The following is a 13,387-nucleotide window of genomic DNA, read 5'->3' on the forward strand; positions in this document are numbered from 1 at the left end:
TAAGCAAGCCCTGTCTACGGTTTCTGTGTGCCTTAACACACTTCTGAAATGCCTCTTTTCAGACCCCTCCTCCTCAGGCACGACCACCCACAAGAGCACAATCTCATTAACTATCCTGGAATCCAATTTTCACCCTCAGGTAATCTTCCTTACATTCTCTCCTTAATTCCAAATGTATAAAATAAACCGCAAAACTGTCATTCTCCGGAGCATATGAGATCTTGCTTCCCCACAACTGTCGTAATTTGGCTCATAAATTGTTATGAAAATTCTTGACAGGTTCTTATGTCAACAACACAAAAGGCTGACTGCTGCACAAAAGGGGAAGCACAGCCAGCTGGCCAGCCGATTTATCCATCCCCATCTAAACATCCAACCGTCCAACCATCCATTCATCTGTCCAATCTATCCTGTCTATCCATTCAGCTGTCTAGTTGCAGGTGCCTAAACTTTTTTGTCTGCAGCATGGGGAGCTACAGAGAACCACCCTCAGACTCCTAACTGAGGACCAAGGCAGGCACGGACAGAGCGCTGCCCAGGGCTATAGATTAGCATCAAGTATTTTTCTTGGTCAGCTCCCCAGCATCATGGGGCCTGAACCATGGCTTCCTTAGAGCCAAACCCGACAGATGAACAGCAGCAGCAAAGAGCAGTGACCATTCTTCTGTCACTCAGCAGCCCTGTGTGGCCATGACAGGCTGGGTTCGAGACGTACCGGGCGCTTGGTGAGGTCCCAGTTGTGGATGATCCTGGCTGGAATCACTGAGGCATCATCTTGATGGCAGATGTCACAGTAATAGAGGCCAGAGAAGGCACAGAGCTTGGGTCGTACAAATGAGAAGCCAATTTGCCGGGAGCAGCCTGAGGAGAAGGATGGTGGGAGTGAGCAGCGGCGTGGCCAGAGCCAGCTCCTGAATAACAGACTAATAAGGCAGAAAGGGCTCGCTATTTCAAGAGGATATAAAGATAAAAAGGGAGAGTACAAAGACAAGAACAACTGCCACCCATATTCCCACCGCTCAGAATCAAGCCTATTGATTAATCTTTACAGCAAAACACTGTAAGAATTACCACTGCCATTTCACAGCGGAAGAAACCGATGCACAGAGGTTAGGAAACCTGCCAGTCACATGATTAAGTGGCACAGCTGGGATTCAAAGTTGGGTCGCGTTGGTCCTAGAGCCCGCGCGTACTCTTAGACATAGCTGCCTTGTTCAGCGTTCCCACTGCTTGCTCAGCAATACCAGCCTCCTCTAGGTCCACCCCTCCACTAGGCCCCGAAATGGAAGCAACTAAGTCAGGGCCTCGGCAAGCAGGGAAGGAGCTGGGGACAGGGGGTCAGCCATAGAGAATGGGTAGGAAGGCCGCAGGAAGCAGGGCAGTCTGGACACTCCCTGGTGCCAGCTTGAAGCCAGAGCTGTTGGATACCTCAGGACAGTGGCGAGGGGCCCAGCCTCAGCCCCTAGGTGGGTGGTCCTCCCAAGTGGGGGGCAGAGGGCATGGAAGTGGGGTGTGCTTAGGGCAAATCAAAGGCCTGGCTCAAATCCTGACAGACACCCAGCCTCTCATGGAGCCGGGGAAAGAGACCCTCCAGCCTCGAGACCAGAAGGGCTGGCTCTTCTGCTTAACAACTGCCTCATCCTGACCGTCACCAAATTTTTGTCAGGTTCTATTCCAGTATCTGTACAATTCAGCTACTACTGCCTATGTTGTGGAGTTATTACAAAGATTAAATGGGACGGGTTTTAAAAGTGCACTGCTAACTATGAAATACGAGCCAAATGGCAGCAGTTGGTGTCTGCCTGGACACTGAGCTGTGTGCTTACAGGCAGAGAGGAAGCCCAAGCTCCCCAGTTCCCGTCTCACCAGCAGGCTGGCAAGTGGTAGGCACGGGTGAGAGCTGCTCCCCTAACATGCATTTGCACCAAGTATGAATTGCTGGGCAGTGGGCGAGGGGTGAGCAGGGGTGGAATGGGATGGGCTTGAAGATGTTTCTGTAGAAAGCTCTGCTCTGCCTAGCTTCTCTTATCCTCCAGGGGTACTGACCACAGACCACTTCCTTCCAGACGCCTGAAGCAGGCTTTCCCCTCCGATCCCACAGGCTCTACCCTGACAGGGCAGCTCCTAAACCACTTGCAGTCACGACTCTCGCCTTGGCATTGTGCAGCAGGCAAACTGCTCGCAGTTCACCCGGAGGGCCCAGGGTGATGGAAATGGCTGGCTGGATTGGAGAGAAGAGCTGAAGACGGGACGGGAACAGGGGAATATCGCAAAGTCTTGAAAACAAGGGAGTAGAGAGGGCCTATGGAGACCTGGCTAAGAGCACAGGTTCTGGGACCATCATGGTTCTCATTTGGCTCTGCCACTTAATAGCTGTGTGAACTTAGGACGAGGTTCTTACTAGCCTTGTGACTCAGTGTCCTCAGCTATACACAGAGATAATAGTAGCACCTATACCTACAGGGTGATTGAGAAGATTAAATGAGACAATCCAAATAAAGTATCTGGCTCAGAAGAGTTAGATTTGAGAATAATAATGATATAGCAAATGTATTGTCTTGGAACAATATCAATAATGTATCTTTAACTAGGAAAAAACCAACTTGCAAAACAATGTATAAAGCTGTGCTGTCCAACATAGTGCCGTGAGCCACATATGCCCTTTTAATTTTAAATCCATTTCGATTAAATAAAATTGAAAATTCAGTTCTTTAGTGACAGTAGCTACATTTTAATTACCCAGTAGTCACATGTGGCTTGTGGCTACTATATTGAACAGCACAAATCTAGGACATTTTCGCTATCACTGAAAGTTCTAATAGCACTGAGTAGTATGAGCCCATTTTTGTAATTAAAAAAAATTGTGTGCACTTGTAAAAGCATGCAAAAATATTTGAAAGGGTACCATGCCCCTGCTCCCAAAGCATTTGATCATAAGTAATATAACAAAGGCAGTGGAAAGCTTAGCTTCCTAGAACTCCCTAAGCAGAGAGCAGCATGCAACAGAGCTGCCACCCACAGGTCCCAACCCTCAGAAGGAGGTGGCAGGAGGGAGCTCCCACGAGCAGGGGTGCTGGCCCCAGTGAGTGCTGGGGAGGAGCAGACGCTATTTCCTGCAAACATCTGCAAACAGCCTCATTTGTTGCAACACCCCAGGGGTGGGATGGGGGCACTTGGGGAGGATCAGGAAGGGGTGCAGAGTCTACTCCAAGAACCCCACCCGAGGCAGAGGGAGGCTGGTGAGCTGGGGGCAGAAGGAGGGCAAGTCGGCACCTGCGCAGAAGCAGCCCTGGGAGTCGAGGCCCTTCTCGGTGGGGATGGCCACCAGGTACTGCAGCAGGAAGCCGTTCTCTCCCGTGGCGAACTTCAGGACCTCCTGACAGTTTTCATCCAGACTCCCTCCCAGTGTCACTGCCTCCTCGGCAGTCTCCAAGTAAGATGCCAGGACCTTGCGCACCAGATCCCTCCACAGTGCGGCCTCCTCGGCATTGCTGGCCTGCAGCTTCAGGATGGCCTTGGCCGTGATGATTTTGAAGAAGGACGGGCCCCCGAGGCTCGTGTCTGGCAGGATATCTCGGATGGTCTCAACTCCATGGCTGTCACTTAACATCTTCTCATTGTTTCTCACCCGGAAGCATTTCAGAGTTTCCAAGGACAGGGAAAAAATGTAGGGCGTCCAGGTCCTGTCCGAGTACAGGTATAGGAGGGATTCTTTAATAGCGTCTGGCTCTGGAATTTGGGTAGAGGACCAATCGAACTGTGTGCCCTGGAGGGTTTCGGGCTCTGTAAGCAGGTCCGAGTGGGAGGGGAGGCCACCCTGGGGAGCCTCTGGGGGGTCACCGGGCTGCTCTGGGTACTGGATGTTCACCCACTCGTCATCTTGCTGGGGCCGGCACTTCTGCAGGGCCTCCCGCAGCCGGTCCAGCCAGTCCTCGGCCTCATCCTGGGAGGAGGCACGCAGGGTCAGCTTCTTGCCGGAAAAGACCAGCTCGAAGCGTCCGTCGCTGTGGGCTGGCCCCACAGACTCGCAGCGCAGCAGGGAGCAGTTCTCGACACAGGTGCGCTCCTCGCCACTCAGGTAGAGGCGGAACTCCAGTGGGGACAGCTCGCAGAAGAGTTCCTTCCAGATGCCCATCGCCCCCCGTCGCTCCACCGTGCCCAGCTTCATGAGACCCCGGAACGGGTTGGACAGCCCTGGAGGCAGAAAGAGGAACTTTACACAATGGGCCTGCCCCTTCACCACTCGAGCAAACCTCCGGAGCCTAAGGTCCTATACTGGGTGCGGACGAAGTGACTGCCGCTAGAACACAGGCCAGTCACGGGGCTGCATGGGAACATTCTCTGAGTGCCTTCACCCTATCCTCTCCCTTGGCTGTTGACCCTGTTTCTAAATTTCACTGAGAAAATAAAAGCACTCAAAAGATTACCTCTACATGTCCCTTACTCCATCTCCCCCACTTCCAGCATCTGTACCCACACTTTGCTTCTTCCTGTCACCGGGGGTGAACTGACTGTGCTTCTGTCTGAGGCCAACCTCTCCATCTGTGCAGGAGTCGCCCTCTCCACCTACTCAAAAACAAGGATTTTCTCCCTCCCTCCCACGTCCACATCTTCTCGCTTCTCTACTGGATCATTCCCGTCTGTGCACGTGCGCGCACACTCACGTGCTGCTATTTCTCCTGTCTTTAAAAATACCTCTCTGACTCCACTCGCATCTTTAATTACCACCCTGTTCATCTGTCCCTCTTATGGAAAACCCCCTAAGGAGGTACTAGAACCGGCTCTAGTTCCCCGGCTCCCATTCCTTCCTGAACCTGCTCCAGTCAGGCTTTTGTTTCCTCATTCCGCTAAAACTGCCATCGGGAAAGCCACCAGGTCCTCCCTGTGGCCAAATCCACAAACCCTTCGTAGGTGATCTCATCTACTCTCGGGGCTTTATGCCAACAACTCCCCAGTTTTTACCTCCAGGCTGGACCCTACCTTGAACAGATTCAGATCTCCACCTGCTCCGTGTATGTCTAACAGGCTTCTCAAAGTGAACATGCCCAAAAATGACTTCCCGATTCCCACTCCAAACCTGCTTCTCTCCTAACGTTCATCTCATAACGCGGCCAACTTTATCCTTCCAGTCGCTTGAGCTAAAACCTTGACCGTATCCTTGATTTTCATTCTTTTACATCCTACATCAAACACATCAGCAAATCTCGCTGGTGTGTCCAGAATCTTCCACTTTTCACCACCTCTACCACCACCTCATGGGTTTAGTCCACTGTCATCCTGGCCTGGGTTATGGCAATAGCCTCCTAACTGGTCTCTCTCTCCCTGCTGTCCCTCAACATATGAGCCAGGATGATGCCCCCATTTAAAATACACCAGAGCATGCCCCTCTGCCCGAAACCTGGCAATGGCTGCGACTTCCCTCCGAGTAAAAGCCAGCATCCTTTCCGTGGCCCACAGGCCGTCCTTCACTCTGACCTCATCTCTAACCGCCTCCGTTCCACTCCCTCTTCCAGCTACGCTGGTCTCCAGTTTCCTGGGCACATCCAGTATGTTCCCATCACAGGGTCTCCGTGCTGGATCCACAGAGATCGCCTCCTGCCTTCCCCTTTCTCTTCTTTCACGTTTCTGCAAGTGTCACCTGATTTGTGGGGCTCCCTTGGCCATCCTACAGGAAACAGTACACTCCCCACATTGGCACTCCCCAATTTATTGTTTTCCACAGCAGTCATGATCACTTGCCTGTACTATACATTTTCTTGTTAATTTTCTTATTTCTTGTCCATCTCACACTAGAGTATAAGTCTCATGAAGATAGGGACTTTGCTTTGTTTCCTGGTGTGTCCTTAGCACCTAGAACAGTGCCTGGCACATCATAGATGCTCAATAAATAGCTGCTGAATGAGTGAGTGAGTGGGTGCCTATGTACCACACACTGCTCAATGCTCTCTGCTCCCCAGGGGTCTGCCACCAAGAGATCCAAAGGGCACACAATTCCCTCTCTCCCAGCCTGGACCAGCCTTGGCGATTTCAAACCGTTGTAGAGGGTCTCCCTACTCCTCAGGAAAATTGACGGCTCAGGCACAAAGCACACCTTCTCTGGCAATGGTTACGGCCATCACATGGGCTGACAGGAAAACCTAAAAGAAGCCAGCATGGAGACCGGGGCCCTATCCATTCTCCCTAAGCTAGGGCCCTAGGAATCTGGCCAGAATCCTCTGCTGGGTCACTCCAAACAGAAAATTGGAGAAAGAGACCGACTCCAGGGCACATTTTTCTGTTTGTTTGAAATAAGAAGGCGATGTATGAGGGTTACAGAAAAATTAGGTTATGGTTATTTAACGCTTTCTGGAATTTCACAGGGTGTGGAGATTAAGCTGGCCTCATTGTAAACAGCACATGGAGGATGCTAAACAAACAGCTGATCTGATAAAGTGCCCAGAGCTGTTAAATAAACCATTTAAGATAAAGGCCTTGGGAAGGAGCACTTGAAACTCCTGGACCTTCCAGAGGCAGGGTTTGCTCTGGACTCTAGATAGAATCAGGATTCTGTATAATAAGATTTATAGGGTAGTTTCAGGGAAACTATTTTCCATTTCAATATATGAAACAGTATCTTTGTACTCTGTAGGCAATTTTAAGCATTACTTTATTAAGATTATTTGAAAAAATATAGTATTTTTTTCTGAAATGCATTCCTGAATGACTCAGCAAGGGTGCTCCTTATTCCATTTCGGGATGAGGTTTTTCTTGTGAGGAGACACCACCCAGCTGGTAATGGAAAAGAGGACTTCAGAACTGCTTTCGGACAGGCAGCGCCCCTGCAATGAGGCCACCCCAGAACTCGGCTGTCACTCACCCATCTGCCTGCGGTGCACCACCCTGAAGTTCTTATGCTCCAGTGCCGCAGGCGCCTTGCTTTTCCTGCTTTCTGGAGAAGGCACACAAGCTTTGTCTAAGGCTCCCATGGAGGAGCTTTTCCTCGGTCCTTGAGAAAAGTGCCTGAGAAGACCAGGCCTCGACTCCGGAGTTGCTGTGGAAGGGGCCACGGAGCGATGTGCAGGACTCTCTGAGGGTTGTTCCTGGGGTGGGCGGTAGAAGTCATCTTCTGAGATCCAACTCTTGCTTTTCTATGGGGAAAGAAGAAAAGACATAGGCTGTTTTCAAAGTTTTCTAAAAACATCTTCATTGAGACATGATTTACATACTACAAAATGAACCCATAAAGTATACAATTCAATAGTTGTAGCATATTCACAGGGTTGTGCAACCATCACCAAGATCTAAGTTTAGAATATTTCCATTACTCTGTAAAGAAGTCCCTCCTCCCCGATATCCATGAGCAATCACTTCCTATCTCCCCTCAACCCGCCCCAGTTCTAGGCAACTAATAATCTACTTTCTGTTTCCATAGATTTGCCCACTTTGGACATTTTGTATAAATAGAACCTTATAACATGTGGTCTTTTGTAACTGGCTTCCTTCCCTTAGCATATTTTCAAGGTTCATCCAAGTTGTAGCATATATTAGGACTTCATTCCTTTTTATTACCAAATAATATTCCAATGTATGGATGTACCACATTTTGGCAATTATGAATAACGCTGCTATGACCATTCATGTACAAGTTTTTGTGTGAACTTATGTTTTCTGTACTCTTGGATATATACCCAGGAGTGGAGCTGATAGGTTATATGGTCACCAGGTTTAATGTTCTGAGGAACTTCCCAAACTGTTTTCCTCAGTGGCTGCACCATTTTACATTCCTATCAGCCGTGTATGAGGGTTCCAATTTTTCCACATCCTCTCCAACACTTGTTATTATTATTATTATTATTATTATTATTATTATTTTTTTTTTTATTATAGCCATCCTAATAGGTGTGAAGTACAATCTTGTGGTTTTGATTTGTATTTCTCTAATGTCTAATGACACCGAGCATCTTCTCATATACTTATTGGTCATTTGTATATCTTCTTTGGAGAAACGTCTATTCAAATCTGTTGCCCTTTTTAAAACTGGTTTGTCTTTTTATTCTTGTGTTGTATTATGGGTTAAGTTGAATCCCCCAAAAAAGATATATTGAAACCCTAACCCCCAGTACCTCAGACTGTGACCTTATTTGGAAATAGAGTTGTTGCAAATGTAATTAGTTAGATGAGGTCACTTAGGGTAGGGTGGGCCCTTCATCTAGTGTGACTGGTGTTCTTATAAAAGGAGAAAAGACAGACACACAGAAAATGCCAAGTGAAGACAGAGACACAGAGGGAGAAGGCCACGTGGTGACAGTGGGAGGGACTGGAGTGGTGAGTCTACAAGCCAAGGAGTGCCAAGGATGGCTGGCAACACCGGAAGCTAAGAGAAAGGTGTAGAACAGATTCTTCCTTGAAACTCCAGAAGGAATCAACTCTGCCAACATCTTGCGTTTGGACTTCTAGTCTCCAGAACTAGCAGAGAATATATTTCTGTGGTTTCACACCATCCAGTTTATGACACTTTGTTACAGAAGCCCTAGGAAACAAATATAAATTATAAGGGTTCTTTATATATTGTGGATACTAGGCCATTATCAGATACATGATTTGCAAATAATTTCTCCAGTTCTGAGGGTTGTCTTTTCACTTTCTTGATGGTGCCCTTTAAGGCACAAAATTTAAAAATTTTGATGACGTCCAATTCATCTATTTTTTCTTTTATCTCTGCTTTTGTATCTAGGAAACCACTGCCTGAGCCAAGGTACAAAGATTTACTCCTGCGCTTTCTGCTGAGGGCTTTATTGTTTCAGCTCTTACATTTAGGTCTATGATCTATTTTGAGTTAATTTTTGTATGGCGTGAAGAAGGGGTCTACTTTTATTCTTTTCTAAGTGGAGGCTAGTTGTCCCAGCACCATTTGTCTAAGAGATGTAGAGTTTCTTGGCCCGGCTTGTAGGGTTTGAGATAAGTGAGGCATGAGCGAGCAGGACCCAGAGTCTTCACTGGCCGCCTCTGCCTCTGCTCCCCACTTAGGAGCAGGGCCCTGAGGCCCCAGGCAGCCAGGCCCTGTGCCTTCCCTTCTGTGGCTGTCTCTCCGAGTCTGAAGCTGCTCACTGGCTGGGGGAAGTAGGGTGGGTCTGGGGTCTGGGGGTTTGTGGGAATGGATTCCAGCTCCTTTACTATTTCAAGTGCTCCCTGCCTTTTTGTGCTTAAGTGTGGAAGAACAGAAGTAAGGAAGATGGCTGGGCCACCCTGCATGGCTGTCTACACAGAGGAAATGAATCACGCAAGGGGTGGGACCAAGTGCAGCTGTTTTGTTAAGTGCCACTAACCTCACCCTGATGTTGCTATTTCCAACCGCTAAATCAAGACTGCCATCCCTGCTACCCTAGGCGGGGAAGGGGAGCAGGGCTGGGGCTGCCGCGGAAGGATTGGTTTTGACAGTTTAATCCATTTAGATGCTATAAGACTCTGTCAGCTGAGTGGGAGTTCTGAGTCAGGAGCCTACCCGCTCCTACTCCCAGGCTCCCATGGCCTTCTGTGCTTACCTTTGTCCTAGCACCTACAAAGCTTTCTAGATGGTCATTTTTCTTTGTGCCTGGTACAGGATTATAAGGAATGAGGGGATAGATCTTGACTTTCCAAACATTTTTAACAGAAAATAACAAAAGCAGATAAGGGAACTGGAAAGAAAGAGACAAATATGAATTCTGAGATGATGGATGCTCACTGGTGAGGGCACCTCTGTGAGGGGACTGTGAGGAAGTGGTCAGACATGCTCCAGTGACCAAGGTCATACTCCAGGGGAAAAAGTCTTTTGTTCTCTTAGGCAATGGAGAAGAACAGTGGCAAAGCGGGGTCCTCGAGCTTCTGCCCACTGGCCTGGACTGAGCTCTGGGGCCATGTCCCACACTGGGGCCCCCAGTTATAAAGCAGAGAAGGACACTTCATACAACAGCTAAACCCAAAAGAGGGGTCTGGCTGAGGAGTGAGATACCAGGTCTCAAGACTGCTTTCAAAAAAGCACTTTTTGTCCAGTGTGTCCTCATTACGTCAGGCAAAGGGTCTGCCTCTACCCCCTACCTGGAGGAAGGGGCCACGTGCAATGGGAGGGCAGTCCATAGGGCAGTGATTAGGGCCACGTTTTGGGATTTACATTGTCCTCTGTGCGCTAAGCTGAGACACCAACTTACACCCCTCCATATCTCACAAATACAGCCATCCTAGCGAGCTCCCGCATCCCTGCAACTTCCCTTCCCAGCACTTCTCACAGTGCAATTCTGATGTCTAATCTAGTGTCGGTCCCCAAAGAGCACGGTCCTTGTCTGTCCTGTTCCATCACTGTACCAAGCATTGTGCTCGGCCCATAGCAGGGGCTTTGCATTGAATAAATTTTTTAAAAAAATTTTAAAGAAAGACTGAATGGCTCTTGACAGTGAAGCTCCTTCCCAAAGTGTCAAATAAAGAGCAGGGACTAAGTGATAGAATCACAGAAAGATGAAAACCATACAGGCATAGCCCCGCCCTGTCCAAAGGGGGCTCACCAGGCCAGTGTGAGCGGGCGGGTTGCACAGTGCTGCCTAGTGCCTACCTACTGCATGAAGGGATGAAGGGACCCACAGCTCCCCCGGGGAGATGGACTCCACACGTGGGCGTCCAGGGTGCTCACACTAGACGCAGCAGCAGGTGCTTCGAGTCTGTGTTACCCAAGCAACTTTCCAGCAACCAGACTCCCCTGGGGCCTGCGTGGGGTCTGCCCTGGTCATCCAGCCTGCCCATCCTCTGCACTTGATGGTGCACTTCTCAGTGTAAACGTACAGGCTGGCATTTCAAGAGTCTCCAGAGAGTTCGAGAACTGTTCATTGATACCTACTCTCTCCCAAGTATAGTGCTTGGAGCTGACAATACAGAAGTAAATAGACATGGTCTTTCACATCATGGAGCAAACAGTCTAGTTAGGAAGATAGAAAATAAATAAGCAAACAAATAAAGAGATAATATAATTCCATGCAGTGATGACTCTTACAGACAAAGTGAAGAAGGTAAATGGGAAAGATTCACCGGGGATGATGCTTTGGAGGCAGGGCGGTCAGGGAAGGCTGAGATGACAGTGAGGAAGAGGAGCTGGGAAAGGTCCAGGCCGGGGGAACAGAAAGTGAAAACGCCTGGAACTGGAAGGAGCATACTTTATCCGGAGCTGCAAGGAGGCCAGAGTGTCCAAACTTGGTGAGCAGAGGAAGAGCTTAGCTAACGAGGTGAGCTGCCCTGCCGCATCAGCTCTGGGACCCTGGCAAGACAATATGTCTGAGCCGGCAAAGCAGAAGCCAGACCCTAGACAGTAGTGAACTCAATACGGGCAATGCCACTCTGTGGAGCCATGTTGGGGCACACAGCCACTACTCCTAGGGGACACTTCTCTGTCCCCTGCTGGGGGCTGTAGAGCCTTTCTTCAACCTTCAGCACATGTTGGCAACTTCTTTGTCCCAACCTTCAGGGTCCCGTAACATTCTGGGCCCTGAAGACATCTTCAGGATTGTAAAACTGGAGAACCTGACCCTCAAAAGAGCTGTGGGTGCGCCTCTTCTAGTCTACTTCATGGCCCTGTCCCACCCTGAGTTATAGGATCTGGACGCTCTAGGCCAGAGGAGAAAAGCACATGGATGGAACTTGAAAAAGTAAGACTGTCTCAACATGAGCCCCAGACTGCAGCTGGGGAAATCTCCAGGCTTTATGTGTCCATGTGCACACGTGCATACCAACTCCTACCTCTGCTTTCCATGGCACAAGGACAAATGTGAAATGGTCAAGAGCTTGGGCTCACAGCTTCGACTACTGCTGCACCAGGCTGACACTTCTCAAGTCTCACTACCCACGGTTCTCTCCAGGACATTCCCAGGCCTGGCTTCCCTTGGTTATCAACATGGTGGATTGTTATTCTGGAATAGTGCTGTCCAACAGAAATATACTGTGAGACACACAGGTTGTTTTAAATGTTCTAGTAGTCACATTTTAAAAAAATGTAAAAAGGTGAAATTCATGTTAATATACTCTGTTTAACCCAAGAGATCAAAATATTTTCATATGTAATCAACAAGTTATTAATGAAAAATTTTATTTTTTCCATACTAGGTCTTCCAAATCCAGTGTTTGTTTTACACAGCTTGTATCTCAATTTGGTCTAGCTTCATTTTAAGTGCTCAGTAGCCTCATGTGGCTAGTGGCTGCCAAATTGGATAGCACAGTTCTAAATCTGGTTCATGCTGCAAAACGAGCATTTTCGAAGCCTGGTGTTATATGGCAATATTAATTTAATAATAACAAGTACTGAAGAGAAAGCGAGGTTCAGCAAGGTAAAGCATCTCGTCCAAGCTTCAAGGCCTTAAGCTGCTAAGTGGCAGTGGTTAAGAGCAGAGACTCTGTGGTCAGGTGAGAATTATCTTCTCTCGGGGTTGATGTGAAGGTGACAGTAGGTACCCATGGGAAGTGATCAGCGCAATGCCTGGCTCATATCCGCTGCTCACACACCAAGAAACACTAGCTCTGTTATCATGGCACTATTAGCACTAACACCAGGCAGGGAGAGGGTGCTAACGGAGAGAAGGCAGAAGCCACTCTGAGACATTTCCCCAAGAGCTCCCCGTGAACAGCCTGTACCACTCACCAGACTGGTGGGTGAAGAAACCACGAGGCTCAGTACAGCTCTGTCATCCACCGAAGGCTTCTGCTGGCCGACTGCTCTGGTCGTCTCTCTCACAGGACTAGAAGGGTGCTGGTCTGAAGTGTTCCCTGAAGGGACAGCTTGGGCAGAGCCCAGATGCTGCAAGCCCAGTGTGCCAGCTACCTGGGAAAGCGGCTCCTGCTCCTGGCCACCATCTTGAGTCCCGAAGGATGCTTGGGCGGGGAGGGGATCTGCAGGCACAACAAAGTGCAGGTGTGTGCTGGTGTCGAGGCAGAGGCCGTGGAAGGAGAGTGAGGCCTGCGGTGTGGGGATCTCCGTTTCTCGGCTCAGTCTGTTGGTTGGCACAGTGTCTACCTGGGCTTTGCTGAATTCCGACAACACCCTAGAAGTTTTTAAACAAAGAAACCTGTGAGACAGGTTGTCAGCTAGAATGCCCAAGGCTACGGGGGCAGTGGGGAGAATGGAAAACTGCTGTCCTGTGGTTTAAGAAACAAAGTGAAACAAGACTCTCTTCATCATTCACAGCCCTCCTTCTCTGATGGGGTCGGCAGGTGAGTTGTGGAGCCCAGAATCTTGGGTGAAAAAGCTCACGAAGCAGAGAAAAAAGACTTGATGTGAATGGAAACTGACCGCCTCTACCTTTCGAACAGACTAACTGTGGGCTTGGAGCGTTTACTCGGCCAAACGGTTGTGTGGGCAATCATTTCTCCAAGCTGACTGCAGCAGAGCCTCGGT

At 49.0% G+C, this 13,387-nt stretch overlaps 1 protein-coding gene across 2 annotated transcripts in view; it reads right to left on the reverse strand.

Annotated features, from left to right (window-relative positions):
• Nucleotides 1-13,387, reverse strand: part of PLEKHM1 (pleckstrin homology and RUN domain containing M1) — a 41,301-nt gene that overhangs the window by 11,148 nt on the left and 16,766 nt on the right. For both annotated transcript variants that reach the window (XM_025045599.1, XM_006910153.3), the window contains 4 exons: nt 12,635-13,034; nt 6,857-7,127; nt 3,274-4,194; nt 716-861 (listed from right to left, as the gene is read on the reverse strand). In XM_025045599.1, coding sequence (XP_024901367.1) covers nt 716-861; nt 3,274-4,194; nt 6,857-7,127; nt 12,635-13,034 — 1,738 coding nt within the window. The remainder of the gene's footprint in view (nt 1-715; nt 862-3,273; nt 4,195-6,856; nt 7,128-12,634; nt 13,035-13,387) is intronic.

This window comes from Pteropus alecto, unplaced genomic scaffold (assembly GCF_000325575.1).
Source record: "Pteropus alecto unplaced genomic scaffold, ASM32557v1 scaffold313, whole genome shotgun sequence".
NCBI lineage: Eukaryota > Metazoa > Chordata > Mammalia > Chiroptera > Pteropodidae > Pteropus > Pteropus alecto.